This window comes from Scyliorhinus torazame, chromosome 18 (genome assembly GCF_047496885.1).
Source record: "Scyliorhinus torazame isolate Kashiwa2021f chromosome 18, sScyTor2.1, whole genome shotgun sequence".
NCBI classification, from domain to species: domain Eukaryota; kingdom Metazoa; phylum Chordata; class Chondrichthyes; order Carcharhiniformes; family Scyliorhinidae; genus Scyliorhinus; species Scyliorhinus torazame.
The window spans coordinates 103309533-103328094 of NC_092724.1; the positions used below are offsets into that span (position 1 = coordinate 103309533).

General features: G+C 46.7%; 1 protein-coding gene across 1 annotated transcript; it reads right to left on the reverse strand.

Moving 5' to 3' along the window:
- Positions 1-274: 274 nt before the first annotated feature.
- LOC140395396 (V-type proton ATPase 16 kDa proteolipid subunit c-like) lies at positions 275-891 on the reverse strand. Its single transcript, XM_072483104.1, has one exon. It carries the CDS (start codon positions 752-754, stop codon positions 290-292), a length of 465 nt encoding a protein of 154 aa, XP_072339205.1. The 5' UTR covers positions 755-891; the 3' UTR covers positions 275-289.
- Between the last annotated feature and the right edge of the window lie 17671 nt (positions 892-18562).

Here is an 18562-nt window from a genome sequence, read left to right on the forward strand (position 1 = left end):
TGAGTGTTGCACCACCGGCAAGAGAGAGAATCACCTGGGTATTGGTAGGGGTCTGGAGATCTTTGTGCTATAAGTCTCAGGCTGTCGGTTAGGAATAAACGGCAGGCTTGAATCAGTGCTCTCTTCAGTGGAAGTGTCCCAGTGCGACATCCCCTGGCCTCTGAAGTTTCAGTGCCAGCTGGAGAGAGACACACACAGATATTCAAACCCCAGATATCGGCCCAGTAGTGGAGTAGCGGAGATGGCACCCTCTACAGAATGACGGAGCTTAATGCTGTATTTGCAGGCTTTATTTTGTGGAAAGGATCAGAGCAACAATCAGGCCATAAAGCCCCAACACTTCGGCAAAAATGAGGATCAGGATCATCCCAACAAATAACCTTGGCTGCTGTGCAGTTCCTCGTACACCAGCATCACCTACTATGCCAATAGCAAAGCCAGCAGCAAGACCACTCAGGCCCACGCTCAAACCAGCACCCAGCTGAAGGAAGCCCTTGAATAATGTTATCTTTTCTGTGAATGAGTTGGCAATTAGTACTGCCACCACCAGTCCATAGATAGCAATAATACCCGCCATCACAACAGGAATGATGGATTTCATGATTTGCTCAGGCCTCATGACAGACATAGCAGCAATGCCTGTTCCACTCTTAGCAGTACCATAAGCAGCACCTAGAGCGCTAAAAACCATGGCAGCAGAGGCGCCCATCACGGCGAAAAAGGGCGAGTATTCGGGAACTTCGGTGGTGGACATCTTGTCGGCTACCCGTGCAGAACTAACACTAACTACCGGTGATTTATATAAAGCGGGTGGCTTGTCGCCTTTTTTCTTTTCTTGCTCGTCTCTTTTCTCCACCAACTTGGTGCTTTTCTTTCTCGTTCTGTTTCCCCCCAAACCTCCGGTTCCCCAACACCACCGCCGCCCGTCACACAGGGAGAAGCTCTGCTCCTGCCCGACCCTAAATACAAAACTCAAGTGTCATTTTATTAAGGGGGCTTCTGGGGGTGGCCTCTTTATTTAGGGGATCTCTATGGGGGGTTTCTTTATTTAGGGGTCTCTATGTGGGGGAGGGGAGGGGAGGGTCAGCCCTGTACTGAGGGCGAGATGGGAAGCAAAAGATCCCAGGGTTCGTGGGCTGAATTGCGATGCGGGAGGGGAGCGGCCAACACCGGGAACTCACTATCGGGACCCTTGCTCAAAATGGGAGTGCAAATCACGTGCAATTCAGCTCCGGCAAGAGAACTTGTTCTCCCAAACTGGAAATTTCGCCCCATTTTTCTACTTTGCTAAAGGTAGCAACCATTTAGGAAATAGATTTTGATTCCATGTATATTTGTCTAAAAGATAACATTGCATATCTCTCAAAGGCTTCAACTCCATTGTCTAAGCAGTTACTACTGGTGCATTTGTCAATCTGTAGTTTCCCGACATGCTGTAATTTAGTGCTGCTATCTGGGAGTGTGAGTTCAGCTACCCTAGTATGTTGATAATACACGTCTTCACCTTTCTGGGGCGAGATTCTCCGACCCCCCCCGCCGGGTCGGAGAATCGCCGGGGGCTGGCGTGAATCCCGCCCCCGCCGTTTGCCGAATTCTCCACCACCGTGAATCGCGCCGCGCCGGTTGGCGCCCCCCCCCCCCCCCCCCCCCCCCCCGCGATTCTCCGGCCCGGATGGCCCGAAGTCCCTCCGCTAAAATGCCTGTCCCGCCGGCGTAGATTAAACCACCTACCTTACCGGCGGGACAAGGCGGTGCGGGTGGGCTCCAGGGTCCTGGGGGGGGCACGGGGCGATCTGGCCCCGGGGGGTGCCCCCACGGTGGCCTGGCCCGCGATCGGGGCCCACCGATCCGCGGGCAGGCCTGTGCCATGGGGGCACTCTTTCCCTTCCGCCTTTGCCACGGTCTCCACCATGGAGGAGGCGGAAGAGACTCCCTCCACTGCTCATGCGCGGGAATGCTGTCAGCGGCTGCTGACACTCCGCGGGGCACCAAAGGCCTTTTCCGCAAGCTGGCGGGCGGAAATTCGTCCGGCGCGGGCCTAGCCCCTTAAGGTTGGGGCTCAGCCCCCAAAGATGCGGAGCATTCCGCACCTTTGGGGCGGCGCGATGCCCAACTGATTTGCGCCATTTTGGGCGCCAGTCGGCGGACATCGCGCCGATACTGGAGAATTTTGCCCCTGCATCCTGTCTTGTATCCAAATTGTTTTCTTAACCCAGCCGCCTGACTGCAGGGCAAGATCTAGCGGCTGCATTACACCCGAAAGGCAGTGTGGCACAACGCAATTGATCGATGCCGGGAGATCACTCTTCCAGGATCTACCCAGCACACCATGCCTTGCGAGGTCTAACGTGATTTACATATAGAATTTACAGTGCAGAAGGAAGCCATTCGGCCATTCGGCCCATCAAGTCTGCACCGGCTCTTGGAAAGAGCACCTTACCCAAGGTCAACACCTCCACCCCATCCCCATAACCCAGTAACCCCACCCAACACTAAGGGCAATTTTGGACACTAAGGGCAATTTAGCATGGCCAATCCACCTAACCTGCACATCTTTGGACTGTGGGAGGAAACCGGAGCACCCGGAGGAAACCCACGCACACACGGGGAGGATGTGCAGACTCCGCACAGACAGTGACCCAAGCCATAATCGAACCTGGGACCCTGGAGCTGTGAGGCAATTGTGCTATCCACAATGCTACCGTGCTGCCCCTTTGCAATGTGAATCCTGCCCATTGTGGATGGGATCACTTTTTCGCAAATCTGCATATAAAAGTGAGACGAAAGAGAAAATGCTGGAAAATCTCAGCAGGTCTAGCAGCATCTGTAGGGAGAGAAAAGAGCTAACGTTTTGAGTCCGATGACTCTTTGTCAAAGTCAATCCGTAATCTTTTCTCATACACACTTTTCATAGACTGTACATTATCCTGCAATGAATCATTACCTACATACTATTCAGTGGGCATACTAACTTCAGTGTGGTTCTTGTATAGGACTGCATTAAAATAGAATCACGTTTTTATTGCCTCCACAGTAGCCTTTATGTCGGCAGCTGAAGTGCTCTTAACAACTGTTACTGTGGTGTCACCAGGGACTATGTGCTGGAAGGGTGGTACTTTTTTCATAATACTCTCCAGTTTCTTGACATGATTTTGCCCTACCAAGATAGCCACAGGAAATCAACCCAGTGTTCAGATACCGGACCAGACCCTAACGTTTGTTAGGACAACAGACGAGAACCCCAAACAATTTTTCAATTTGTAAAACTGTGAGGAAACGATACTTCACCCCAGGAGTGATGACTCTGACCAATAAGTATCTTTTATGTTAAAAAAAATCTTCTGGAACAAATCTTGTGAGGATATGACCAGCAGAGTGGACAAGGGTGAACCAGTGGATGTTGTGTATCTGGACTTTCAAAAGACTTCTGACGAGGTCCCACACAAGAGACTAGTGAGCAAAATTAAAGCTCATGGTATTGGGGGTAAAGTATTGGCGTGAATAGAGAACTGGTTGGCAGACAGGAAGGAGAGAGTGGGAATAAACGGGTCCTTTTCAGAGTGGCAGGCAGTGACTAATGGGGTACCATAGGCCTCAGTGCTGGGACCCCAGCTGTTCACAATATACATTAATGATTTGGACAAAGGAATTGCATGCAATATCTCCAACTTTGCAGATGACAGTAAGCTGGGTGGCAGTGTGTGCTGTGAGGAGGCTGCAAAGGGCATGCAGGGTGACTTCGACAGGCTGGCTGAGTGGGCAAATACTTGGCAAATCCAATATAATGTCGGTAAATGTGAGGTTATCCACTTTGGTGGCAAAAACATGAAGGCAGATTATTATCTGAATGGTGGCAGTTTAGGAAAAGGGGAAGTGCAATGAAACCTGGGTGTCATGGTGGAACAGTCTCTGAATGTTGGCATGCAGGTACAGCAGGTGAGGAAAACTAATGGCATGTTGGCCTTCATAGCGAGTATTTGAGTATTGGAGTAGGGATGTCTTGCTGCAGTTATAAAGGGCATTGGTGAGGCCCTACCTTGAGTATTGTGTGCAGTTTTGGTCTCCTAGTTTGAGGAAGGACATCCTGGCTGTTGAGGGTGCCCAGCGAAGGTTCACCTGACTAATTCCCAAGATGGCAGGACTAACATATGAAGAATGACTGGATCGACTGGGCTTGTGCTCACTGGAGTTTAGAAGAATGAGAGGTGATCTCATAGAAACATATAAAATCCTGATGGGACTGGACAGGCTAGATGCGGGAAGAATGTTCCCGATGTTGGGGACGTTGAGAACTAGGAGTCACAGCCCAAGAATAAGAGGTAAGCCATTCAGGACTGAGATGTGGAAGAACCCCTTCTCTCAGAGAGTTGCGAACTTGTGGAATTCTCTACCACAGAAAGCTGTTGCAGCCAGTTCATTGGATATATTCAGGAGGGAGTGGACTTGGCCCTTGTGGCTAAAGGGATCAAGGGGAATGGAGAGAAAATGGGAATGGGACACTGAATTTGCATGATCAGCCATTATCATATTGGATGGTGGTGCAGGCTCGAAGGGCCAAAATACTCACTCCTGCACCTATTTTCTATGTTTCTATGTTTCTTTTTTTAAATAAATATTTTTATTAGAATTTTCTAATTTTAACAATTTAACAATTAGACATACAAGAAACACATAAACTTTACAGAGTGAGATGTTTCTAATGTACAATTTACATGTACCCCTTCCATCGGCCCACCCCCTTTCCTTGCTCCCCCTTCCACCCGCTCGCCTCCCCCGTTGGCAGTCGGGCTCCACCTTGCCCCTTTCTTTAGCCATGGGTGTTGTATTTTTATATTCTTTCTTTCATTTTATGGTTGTTGCTGTTACCCCAATGGCCTAGCTGGAGGGGGCTCTCTGCCTCCCCCCCCCCGCTCACTCGTTTCCCATGTCCCTTCCTGATACTCACCTGGGTTCCTTTCTTGCCACCCCACCCCTTGTTCCTATCTGTTCTGCATGATCTTGTCTGCCCTCCTTGATCCCCCCTCCCCCATTCTTCCTAATCGCTGTTGGCTTCAAACAAGTCTTGGAACAGGCTGATGAATGGCCTGAACACTTTGTAAAAAACCTCCTCCGACCCTTGGAGGTGAATTTGATCTTCTCCAGATGGAAAAATTCCGACAGGTCTGCCAGTCAGTCTGCAGCAGTCGGTGATGCTGCTGATCGCCAGCCGAGCAGGATTCTTCGGCGTGTGGTTAAAGAAGCAAAAGCAAGGGTGTCAGCCTTCTTCCCAATATGTAGTTCTGGCTGGTCTGACACCCCGAACACTGCCACTCACGGTGCATGCCTCCACTCTCACCCCCACAACCTTGGACATCGCCTCAAAGAAGGCTGTCCAGATCCCGACGAGTCTGGGGCAGGCCCAGAACATGTGGGTGTGGTTGGCTGGGCCTCTCTGGCACCGCTTGCAACTATCCTACACCTCTGGGAAGTACCTGCTCATTCGGGTTCTGGGTAGGTGAGCTCTGTGCACCACTTTGAACTTCATGAGGCTTAGCCTAGTGCAGGAGGAAGTAGAGTTGGTCCCACTGAGTGCTTTGCTCCAGAGTTCCCAGCCCACTTCGTCCCCAGTTTCTCCTCCCATTTTCATCTGGCTTTGTCCAGTGGTAGTCTTTCCTGATCCAGTAACCATCCATATATGTTCCCACAGGTCCCCCTCCTGACTGTCCATGTTTATTAGTTCCTCTAGTGGTGTGTCTCACAGGGCCCTGGGACACCTTGCTGTCTCCTTGCGGAGAAGGTGTTCAATTTGGAGGTACCTGAGTTCCTGTTCTGTCAGTGGTTCCGGTCTTCTGTCAGTTTGCCCATGTCTCAAGTCTGTCCCCTGTGTAAAAGTCCGTGATTGCTAGTGTCCCCCTGTCCTGTCTCCATTTTTTGAAGGTTGCGTCGAGCATGGCTGGTGGGAATTTGTGGTTGCCACAGATGGGGGCCATGGGGGACATCTTGGTTAGACCGAGATGCTTGCTCATTTGGGTCCATATCTTCAGTGTGGCGGCCACCACTGGGCAGGATGTGTACTTTGTTGTAGTGGGACGGGAGCACTGCCGTGGTGAGGGCCCGGCAGGTTGTTCCCTTGCAGGACGACTCCTCCAACCTCACGCATTCCATGCTGGGTTCACGCATCTATCCCCTCGCCCTCTTGGCTGTAGCTGTCCAGTGATAGCATTGGAGATTCGGCAGGGCCAGACTACCTAGATTTTTCCTTCTTTGGAGTTTCGATTTAGGAATCCTTGGATTCTTTCCCCCCCCCCACACAAACGCCATGATGTTTCTATGTTTCGAAACATTAATGTAAACACAGAATTAACCACATTACCCGTAAAAAAAATAGCTTTACAGTGATCAGTTAAACAGTTCTGAAACGAAAGGAAAAACTTGAACTTACTATCTACACCTGCCAGTAATTCCAATTAACCAACTGTCATGTGAGAGTACCTTTAAGAAATGGGTGTTTATAAATGGATGTGTATACAAATATCTGAAGTGAGAGTACCTTTAAGAAATGGGTGTTTATTGCTGCAGTGATGTCAGAGAGTGGGTGGAGCTGGGCTGTCTGTCAGCTTTTTACTTCCGTTTTTGAGCAGGCTGCAGGGTGTGTTTTAGTTTCATTTTCAGAGCTGAATAGCTGCAGTCACAGCCAGAAGGTGTATGAATCTCTCTCTGTAATCTAAAGACTGTAAATCGATCCTGGTGATTTAAAACTAATAACAGTAGTGACTTTAACCTGGTGTGCTTCTGGTAAAAGGTGTTTTAAGTCGTATGGATGTTAAAAGGAAAGCTTAAAGGCTTACTTCGTGTTGTATTCTTTTGGGGTTGTATTTGAATTAATTGTTGCTAAGATGTTCACTGTATGTTTTAAAAAGGTTAACTTGAATTCATAGAATAAACATTGTTTTGCTTTTAAAAAATACTTTTCCATTTCTGCTGTACCACACCTGTAGAGTGGGCCGTGTGCTCCCCATACCACAATGTATTCAAAGTTGTGGGTCAGGTGAACTCCATGATACACTTTGGGGTTCTCTAATTCCTGGCCCATAACAAATTGGGGGCTCATCCGGGATAAAAGTCTATCTATTGGATTGGCTTAGTGAACTTAAAGACAGTGAGGGTTGAGCATCTTGTGGGTGCTTTTCAGGTGTGGTATTTTGGTTTAAGTAGGGAGTGTGTTGTGGACAATGGCTCTTTCAGAGGCTCTGAGGATTTTGGGAATAGAGACGGTCACACGCAGTACCTTACGGACAGAGACTAAAAACAGACTGTTAGATTTGGCAAAAACATTGCAGTTAACATAACCTGACAAAATGCAAAAATATGAGGTAATTATGGTGGTGGCTAAGCATTTGAAGTTGCCTGAGATACAGTCTGACTCATTAAAAATGGCATAGATCCAGTTGCAGATTAAGCAACTTGAACATGAAAAAGAATTAAAGCAGCTTGAATATGCGATGAGAGAAAAAGAAAGAGAAAGGGAGATACAGATCGTAGAAAAAGAAAAGGCGAGAGAAGAAAGAAACACAGAAAGAATAGCCCGAACAGAACAAAAAGAAAGAGATAGAGAGGAAAGGGGAAAAGAGAGAGAGTTTGAACTTCAGAAAATGGCTATGATCCATGACAGTCAGTTAAAACTAGCAGACGTAAAGGGAAATGTACAGTTGGATGATAGTGATGAGGATAGTGAGAAAGAGCGTCAAAGTCGAAGGCTTGGTGGGAATCTATTTAAATATGTCCAAGCATTGCCAAGGCTTGATGAGAAGGTGGTAGAACGCTTTTTAATTTCATTTGAGAAGGTAGCTAAACAAATGAAATGGCCACAGGACATGTGGGTATTACTGATTCAAACAAAGCTGGTAGGTAGAGCTAGTGAAGTGTGTGCATCACTATCAGAGGAGGTATCTGGGACGTATGAGGAGGTGAAAAAATCCATCTTAGGTGCAGATGAACTGGTGCCTGAAGCCTACAGACAAAGGTTTAGAAATTTAAGGAAAGAATTTGGTCAAACATACATGGAGTTTAAAGGACCAAACAGAGTAATTTTGATAGGTGGATAAGGGCTTTGAAAATAGACCAAACGCATGAAGCTCTCAGAGAAATTATACTTTTGGAGGAGTTTAAAAATTCAATTCCTGATGTAGTGAGAACTCATGTGGAAGAGCAGAGGGTTAGAACTGCGAGGTAAGCAGCAGAAATGGCAGATGATTATGAATTAGTTCATAAATCAAAGCTTGGTTTCCGACATCAGCTTCAGCCTGTGAGGGATAGAAACTGGGGACATGAGAAATACTCAAGTGGTAAAGGTAAAGGTGATCTGATGGGAGATAATAAGGAGAGTGTACCTCAGATTTAAAAAGAAATCCAGGAGGGTGAAAGAGACATGAAAAGTTTCAAATGTTTGCAGTGTAATAAACTAGGCCATTTAAAGTCACAGTGTTGGTGGTTGAAGAAAAGCACTGGGAAGGCTGATGTGTTAAAACAGGATAAGACAGTTGGGTTTGTTAAAGGGGTAAAGGAAAGCCCAAGTGAAGCGAAGGAGGTGCAAAAGATTGTACAGCCTGATCAAGAGGTGATTGATAAGAAGGTGCCAGATCTCTTCAAAGAATTTACTTGTGTGGGTAAAGTTTACTTATGTGTATCAGGAGAAGCAGGTAAAGAAGACACAATTTTAAGAGATACGGGAGCCAGTCAATCTTTAATGGTAAGAGATGAGGAGTTATGTAGTTTGGGAAGAATGTTGCCAGAAAAGGTGCTAATATGTGGAATTCAGAGTGAGAGGAGTTGTGTTCAGTTATATAAGGTAAGGTTGGAAAGTCCAGTGAAGAGTGGTGAAGTGGTAGTAGGAGTAATAGAGAAACTATCTTGCCCAGGAATACAATTTATCTTGGGTAATGATATAGCTGGATCGCAGGTGGGAGTGGTTGATAAGCCAGTGGAAAATCAGACAACTGATGTGTTGAAGGACGAATATCCTGGGATTTTTCCGGATTGTGAAGTAACACGGTTGCAAAGTCGCAAGATAAGACAAGAGGAGAGATCAAAGAGTGAAGATGAAGGTGAAGTGCAATTTTCAGAAATAATTTTTGATCAGATGGTTGGAAAAGAACAAGATCAGGTGGAGGATGAAGCAGATATTTTTAGTTCAGGAAAATTGGCGGAGTTACAACAAAAAGATATAGAAATAAAACGGATGTATCAGAAAGCATACATGGAAGAGGAATCTGATTGTATACCAGAGTGTTATTACCGTAAAACTGATGTCTTAATGAGAAAATGGAGACCTTTACATATGCAGGCGAATGAAAAGTGGGCAGAAGTTCATCAAGTAGTATTGCCGGTAGGGTATAGAAAGGAGGTGTTGCGAGTTACACATGAGGTACCAGTGGGAGGTCATTTGGGAATAAGGAAAACTCAAGCTAAAATCCAAAAACATTTTTATTGGCCTGGACTACATAAAGATGTAGTTAAATTTTGTCAATCATGTCACACATGTCAAGTGATAGGGAAACCTCAAGCAGTGATAAAACCAGCACCCTTAATACCCATTCCAGCATTTGAGGAACCTTTTGCAAGGGTCCTAATTGATCGCGTAGGACTGCTTCCGAAAACAAAAAGTGGGAATCAATATATTTTGACTATAATGGATGTGTTTACTAGGTTTCCAGAGGCCATTCCTGTACGTAATATTACAGCTAAAAAGATTGTGGAGGGGTTTCTTAAATTCTTTACTAGATATGGACTACCCACAGAAATGCAATCGGATCAAGGATCAAATTTTATCTCAAGGCTATTCAAATAAGTTATGGATAGCTTAGGAGTAAAACAATTTAAATCAACTGCGTACCATCCAGAATCCCAGGGACCGTTAGAAAGGTGGCATCAGACATTAAACACAAAGTTGAGGGCTTATTGTCACGATTACCCAGAGGATTGGGATAAAGGAATGCCATTCATGCTGTTTGCAATTAGGGATGTTCCTAATGAGTCAACCATATTTAGTCCTTTTGAACTAATTTTTGGTCATGAGGTAAGAGGGCCAAATTAAATTGCCGGTAGGGTATAGAAAGGAGGTGTTGCGAGTTGCACATGAGGTACCAGTGGTATTTCTTAAATTGATTAAGGAAAAATTGGTGAGTGAGAAATCAGAAATTGCATTATTGGATTACATGTTAAATTTTAGGGACCGATTAAATAGAGCAGATGAATTGGCTAGACAAAATTTAAAAGTTGCCAAAAATATGATGAAACGGGTAATGGACAAGAAATCCAAAGTTCGTAGTTTTGCCAGCGGAGATAAAGTTTTTAGTATTGTTACCAGTGGTAGGTGAACCTTTAAAAGCAAGGTTTTGTGGACCTTATCAGATTGAAAGGAAATTAAGTGAGGTGAATTATGTGGTAAAAACACCAGATAGAAGGAAGACTCACCGAGTGTGTCATGTGAATATACTTAAAGGTACTTTGAAAGGCAAGGAGAGGAAAAGGAGGAGGTTTTAATGATTCTAACTCAAAGTGACGAACCAAATCTTGATGACTGTGAATTTGACATATCTCAAATTAAATTGGAAAACGAGGATGTTCTTAAAAATTGGGATAAATTGTTGAGTTACCTTCCAGAGGAAAAACGGACTGACCTGAAAGAGTTATTGATATCACGTGGGCAGGTTTGTGGAGATAAATTGGGAAGTACTAAAATGGCTATACATTATGTAGATGTGGGTAATGCTGTTCCAATCAAACAACATCCATATAGACTTAACCCTTTACAATTGGCACAGGTTAACAAAGAGATTGAGAGTATGCTTAAAAATTGCATAATTGAAGTGGGTTGCAGCTAATGGAGCTCCCCATAGTGATGGTACAAAAACCAGACGGTACCCAACGGTTGTGTGTGGACTATAGAAAGGTTCATGCAGTTACAAGAACGCACTCTAATCCTATCCCACATTTGGAGGATTGCATTGTGAAAGTGGGACAATCAGATTTTATTTCCAACTGGTTTTACTTCAAGGTTGCTGGCAGGTACCTTTATCCGAAAGGGCAAAGGAGCTTTCAGCTTTTGTGACTCCAGATGGTATATACCAATTCAAAGTTCTGCCATTTGGAATGAAAAACACCCCAGCCACATTTCAACGGTTAACTAACAAAGTAATTTCAGGATTACCAAATTGTGCGATATACATCGACGATCTGGCAATTTTCAGCCAGACATGGAAAGAAAATTTAAAACATCTGATGGAGTTATCTGATCGACTTCAGGAGGCAGGTTTGGTGATAAACCTAGCCAAAAGTGAATTTGGAAAGGCCCAAGTCACTTTCCTTGAGGAGTTTCCGATACCCTCAAGACGAAGGGAAATAATGCGAGTTCTTGGCATGAGTGGATTTGATCGAACATTTGTGCAAAACCTTTGGAGCGTGGTTGCTCCACTGATGGACTTGCTGAAGAAGAGTCATAAATTTCAATGGACAGCGGACTTTCAACAGGCATTTGACTGCTTGAAAGCTGTGATAACCAATGCTCCTGTGCTGGAGAATTGCAAGGGACTCTGTGATCAGATTGAACTAAAGTATCTGACTTTGAAGAGAAATGCCGAGGCGTAGAGAATTGGATGGATCGTGCAGAGACCTTCTTGTTCGAAGAGACTGTCAATCGAGAAGGATTTCAGTTGGAGGAAGAGAAATAAAAATGGACTATATTATTGTACCGGTTTGCGTGTATTGTTTTTTTTTAAAACAAAAAGTATATTTACTGTGTGCATTTCTTAAAGGATAGTGAAAAATGAAACCATCTTGAAATTGATGGGTTTTTTTTCTTGGGGGGAGATGTCATGTGAGACTACCTTTAAGAAATGGGTGTTTATAAATGGGTGCCACCTCCAGGAGAACCCTAACAGTGACCCTCTTAAGTCAACTTTATTTTCTCGACACTGAGAAACCCAGCCATGTCACTAACCCAGGTCTCTACACTCGGTGGCTTCGAGTCCCTCCACATTAATAAGATCCGTCTCCGGCCTGCCAGGGAGGCAAAGGCCAGGACGTCGGCCTCTTTCGCCCCCTGAACTCCCGGATCTTCCAACACTCCAAAGATCGCTACCTCCGGATTCAGCACCATCTGTGTTTTTAGCACCGTGGACATTGCCTTAGCAAAACCCTGCCAAACCCTCTAAGCTTCGGGCATGCCCAAACATGTGGACATGATTTGCTGGGCTTCCCGCGCACCTCGCACACCTATCCTCTACCCCGAAAAACTTGCTCATCCTAGCCACCATCATGTGTGCCCAGTGGACTACCTTAAATTGTATCAGGCGAAGCCTGGCGCACGATGAGGAGGAATTAACCCTGCTTAGGGCATCCGCCCATAAACCCGCCTCTAACTATCCTCCGGGCTTGTCCTCCCACTTGCCCTTAAGCTCCTCCACTGGAGTTTCCTCCACCTCCGAAAGCTCCTGGTAAATATCCGATACCTTCCCCTCTCCCACCCAGGTACTGGAAACTACGCTATCCTGTATCCCACATGGCGGCAGCAGCGGAAAGGCCGGCACCTGTTTTCTCAAGAAGTCGTGCACCTGCAAATACCTAAATCATTCCCTGCTGGCAATTTAAATTTATCCTTCAATGCTTTCAAGCTGGGAAAGCTCCCATCTATAAATAAATGCCCCATCCTTCAAATTCCTGCCCTCTGCCAACTCCGGAACCCGCCATCTAGCCTTCCCAGTACAAACCTGTCGTTGTTATAAATCGGGGTCCAAATCGATGCTCCCTCCACTCTCTTATATCTCCTCCACTGCCTCCAGATCCTCAGAGCCGCCACTACCACTAGACTTGTAGAGTATCGGCCGGCGGGAAAGGCAGAGGTGCCGTTACTAATGCTCCCAGACTGGTGTCTTTACATGACGCCGCCTCCATCCGCTCCCATGCCGACCCCTCCCCCACTCCCCACTTCCTAATCATAGCTACATTAGCCGCCAGTAGTAATTGCAGAAATTCGGCAGCACCAATCCACCCTCCCTCCGACTCCGCTCCAGCAACACTTTCTTCACTCGCGGGGTTTTACTCGCCCACACAAAGCCCAAAACAATCTTATTCACCCGCTTGAAAAAGGCCTTAGGAATGAACATGGGGAGGCACTGAAAGACAAACAGAAATCTGGGGAGGACCGTCATTTTCACGGTCTGCACCCTCCCCGCCAGTGATAGCGGGAGCATGTCCCATCTCTTAAAGTCCCCGTCCATTTGTTCTACCAACCGGGTAGGTTTAACTTGTGTAGTACCGCCCATTTCCGGGCCACCTGGATTCACAGATATCGAAAGCTCTTCCCTACCATTCTAAGCGGCAGAACTCCCAGTCCCTTCTCCTGCCCTCTTGCCTGGATCGCAAACATCTTGCTTTTCCCCAAAAATTGCCAAATTCCCCCAAGATTTGCATTGCTTCCCCCACCCCTTCCAACGGGTCCGAAATTTACAAGACCCGGTGCTCCAGCCCCCCCCCGAACCAGCCCTTTCCAGTTCCTAGAGGCTCTTAACGCCATGGCCAATGGCTCTATGGCCAGAGAAAACAGTAACGGGGAGAGGGGGCACCCTTGCCTTGTCCCTCGGTGTAGTTCAAAATAGTCCAACCTCAGCCGGTTCGTACGCACACTCGCTACTGGTGCCTGATAGGTAAAGTCAATAAAGCCCTCACCAAACCCAAACCTTCCTAGCGCCTCCCACATGTAATTCCACTCCATCCGATCAAAAGCCTTCTCCACATCCATCGCTACCACCACCTCCGCCTCCGCTCCTTCTGAGGGCATCATAATAACATTTAGAAGCCTTTGAACATTGGCCTTGAGTTGCCTACCCTGAACAAATCCCGTCTGGTCTTCCCCTATCGTCCCCGGGACACAGTCCTCTATCCTTGTGGCCAGTATCTTAGCCAGCAGTTTGGCATCCACATTTAGTAGCAAAATCGGCCTGTATGACCCGCATTGCTCCGGATTCTTCTCCCGTTTCAAGATCAATGAAATCGAGGCCTGCGACATTGTTGGGGGGAGGACTCCCTTCTCTCTTACTTTGTTAAATGTCCTCACCAGCAGTGGGCTCAATATCTCTGAAAACGTCTTATAGAATTCCACCGGGTAGCCATCAGGCCCGGGGCCTTGCCCGACTGCATGCCCTCCAGCCCCTTGATTATTTCCTCAATCTCAACTGAGGCATCCAGCCCCTCCACCAAGTTTTCCTCCACCCTCGGGAACCTCAACTGATCCAGAAATTGTCTCATCCCCTCCACCCCAGCCGGGGGTTTTGACTCATATAATTTACCATAAATGTCCTTAAACACCTTGTTCACCCCCGCTGGGTCCAGGACAGCATTACCGTCTCTACTGTTTACTTTACCTATCACCCTGGCCGCCGCTCTTTTCCTGAGCTGGTGTGCCAACATTCTGCTTGCCTTTTCCCTGTACTCATAGATTGCCCCCCTTGCCTTCCTCAACTGTTCCACTGCTTTCCCTGTGGTCAACAGCCCAAACTCCGCCTGTAACCTCCGCCGCTCCCTCAGTAGCCCCGCGTCCGGGGGCCTCCGAGTATCTCCTGTCCACCTGGAGTATCTCCTCCATTAATCTATCCCTCTCAGCCCGTTCCACCTTTTCTCTGTGGGCCTGTATCGAGATTAATTCCCCTCTGACTACTGCCTTCAGAGCTTCCCAGACTGTCGCTGCAGAGACCTCCCCCGTATCATTTGTTATCAGGTAGTTCTGGATGGACTTGTTAACCCACCCACAGGCCGCCTCGTCTGCTAACAACTCCACATCCAGTCTCCACAGCAGCCGTTGCCCTCTCTCCACACTAACCCGTAGAGCCACCCAGTGTGGGGCATGATCCGACACTGCAATTGCCGAGTACTCAATATCCACCACCTTCGGTATTAGCTCCCTGCTCAGAACAAAAAAGTCGATGCGAGAGTATACCTTGTGGACATGTGAAAAAAAGGAAAGCCCACTCATCCTCGGCCGTGCAAACCTCCATGGGTCTGCTCCCCCAATCTGTTCCATAAAACCCTTCAATTCCTTTGATGCAGCCGGCCTCCTACCTGTCTTGGATTTTGACCGGTCTAATTCCGGATCAATGACTATGTTGAAGTCCCCTCCCATGATCAGGTTAGGTGACTCTAAGTCTGGGATCTTACCTAACACCCGCCTCATAAATTCCACGCTGTCCCAATTCGGAGCATATATGTTCACAAGTACCACTCGCACCCCCTCCAGCTTCCCACTCACCATTATGTACCTACCCCCCTTGTCTGACACGATTCTCCCTGGCTCAAATGCCACTCGTTTGCTGATCAAGATCGCTAACCCCCGGTCTTTGACTCCAGTCCTGAGTGGAACACTTGGCTAACCCACCCCTTCCTCAATCTCGTCTGGTCTGTAAACTTTAGGTGTGTCTCTTGTAGCATTGCCACGTCCGCCTTCAATTCCCTCAAATGCGCGAACACGCGAGCCCTCTTGAACGGCCCATTCAGCCCTCTCACGTTCCATGTAATCAGCCTGGACGGGGGGGCTTCCAACCCCCCCCCAAATCTCTTCCCCCGCTGACTAGCCATCACCCTTTTTAGGCCAGCCTCGAGCTTGCACCCTCCGCTTCCTCGAGTCCCAACTCGGGCTGTCGCTGTTCCCGACCTCCCATTTGTCCCCAGTAACATTCCTCCCCTGTCAGCGAAGCAGCTATCCAAACCCCCCCCCCCCCCCCGCCAGCAACAACACTAAAAACCCAATCCCCCAAGTCAAGCTCTAACTTAACTCCTGTCCACCCCCCATTGCGCTTCCGAGCATCAGGTGACCCATGCTGACTCGATAGTTCCCGCCCCTGGCACCAAACAGTCTGCCTCCTTATTGTACTCTCCTCTCCCCCCCCCCCCCCAACACATGAACAAATATTTTTAAAGCATCACATTTCCCAGTAAACAAACAACAGAAAAAAAAGTGAAGAAGCAATCATTTTAGAAAAGTAGTCACCCAAAAAGCAGAACTAAATTCAAAGCCCCCCCGCCCCCCCTCTAACAAGCTCCCAGCAAGACAGATCAACCTTTAACCATCCACACAGCCCATTATTTCACATAGAGCGATTTAAAACTTTACAATCCAGCACCACAAATCGCTGCCACAGTACTTCTCCAAGGCTTAAGTGTCTTTTAATTTGCCTCCAGCTTCATTTCTTTGATAAAGGTCCATACTTCGTCTAGTGTTTCAAAGTAGAAGTCCCGTTCCTCATGTGTGACCCACAGGCAGGCTGGGTACAGCATCCTGAACTTCATCCCCTTCTTAAAGAGAGTCGTTTTTGCCCGATTGAAACCAGCTCGCCTCTTGGCCAAATCCGCTCCCAGGTCCCGATAAATGCGCAACTCACAGTTCTCCTACTTGCTGTTCCTTCTTTCGTGGCCCACCGCAAAACGTGTTCCTTGTCCATGAAATGGTGAAAACATACCACCATGGCGCTCGGCGGCTCGTTCGCTCTGGGCTTCCTCGCGAGGGCTCTGTGCGCTCTGTCCAATTCCAGGGGCTGAGGTAACGCCCCAGCCCCCATCAACTTCTCCAACATGTCCGTCACATAGGCCCTCGCATCCGATCCCTCACTGCCTTCAAGGAGGCCAACAATTCTGAGATTCTGCCTCCTGGACCTATTCTCCAGGTCCTCCAGCTTCTCCTGCATTCTTTTCTGGCGGTCGTTCATCACCCCCACCTTGCTTTCCAGCACGGTTATATACTCCTCGTGTTTGGACAACTTTTGTTCAACCTCATGGATCGCTCTCCCGTGTATTTCTTGATTCTGAACCATTTGACCATTTGAACAATCGAAGCCTTAATCGGGTTCTGCATGTACTTCTTCAGCTTGACGAAGCAATCCTCGAAAAACCTTACCAGCTGCTCGGTCGACCACTGTGCCGTCTCCCCGCGGCCCTGCTGCTCCGCCATGCTGTCCCTTTTTACCAGCTCTGCTTGTGTCTCCATTATAGGACTTTGTCATCTCACACGGCCACTTCTGGTCCAATTCTCCATACACCGGAGGGGGATTTCTCCTTACTGTCTCACTCTTCACTGCTTTATCCCATAAAATCCAAAACAAAACGGGGCAAGAAGGTCCAAAAGTTTGTTACAGGCAGGAGCTATCAAATGGCCGCCACCAGAAGTCTGCATATTTGTTGATAACCACGGACTCTATGAAACCCCAATTTGGATTGAACTTTGACCTGCATGAGAAGCCGTACTGGTAATCTGACTTGTGTATTGCACTCTGTTGAGTTTCTCCTGAGGAACGGATCAGCTGTACAAGTTAAAATAGGGATATGTGGTATGTAAAGTTAGGCTCAGCAAAGAGCTAGGTATTTATTTTGTTTCTTATCTGTTTTGCTGAGTATCTGAAGACCTTTAAATAAGCATTCCTTTTTTTGTATTTGGACAACTGTCAGAGCTACTGAACGGAGTGAACCCCAGCCTGCCTATCACAATCCCCAGCCCCTTGCGGCCTCACATTATGAAGATGTGTTCTGTAGAATATTACTTTATAATGTGATTGGTTGGACATATAATAAAGAACGTATTGGGTCTATGAAGCCCTCAAACAGTGGCTAAGATAAACCCAGATTTACACCACAGAGAAGTCCCATGGCTCAGCTCTTGGATGCAAAGTATACTGAACTGGAATTAATAGTCAGAAATAGCCAAAGGGAGCCTCGATCTCAGAAGCCTCTCTCATCAAATGTTGAGCTGTTTATGATTTGAAATTCCACCTGAAGACGCCATTGCTGCAAACTGAGATTTCTTAAAGAAAGATTCGAAATCAACATTATTACTTACAAAAAAAAAGAGAATCAACCATCCATGCTCCAGTGAGAAACTGACAGTTACTGTGGAAAGTGACCCTTCAGCTGTCAATCGAACATCTGGAAAATCTGTGAATATTTTTTTCTCACTTCAGTTTTGCCTTTGCCAAATTTTAAGACCTTATATTCTGCAGACTTTGATTTATTTTTTGCTTACTTGGGGAACGGTATGTGTGTTATTGTTTTTTGCACAAGTGGATTGTTCGACATGTTTGTATATCTGAAACCTTTTGTTAATGATTTCTACATTTTTGCCCAAGTGAGCTTTACTTGTCAACTTAAGGAACCAGGCTGGTTTATTAATTACACTGAGTTACTCAGTTAAGTACATGTATTCAATTGGCAATATCAACTTTTTAAATTCAAACTTTGTTACACCAACCCAGCCCTTGGAACAAAGAGGAGTCAATTCACTTCTCCTAAACAGGTCATAACACAACACTTTATTTTCTTAGCTTTCCAAGCCAAAGGGCAACATTTCACATTTCACCTGTAAGAAAATCAAACCAGTTGTACTCAAATATCCATCAGGAAGATTAGCATGGGAAGCATCACTGAAAATAATTAGCTTCATGTTCATTGGGTCAGCTAAGGATTTTATGCATAATTTTATTGACTGGGAGATCCCGTCAATGTGAACAACCAGCAGATCATGCCTTCTATCCATTTCTCCATGATT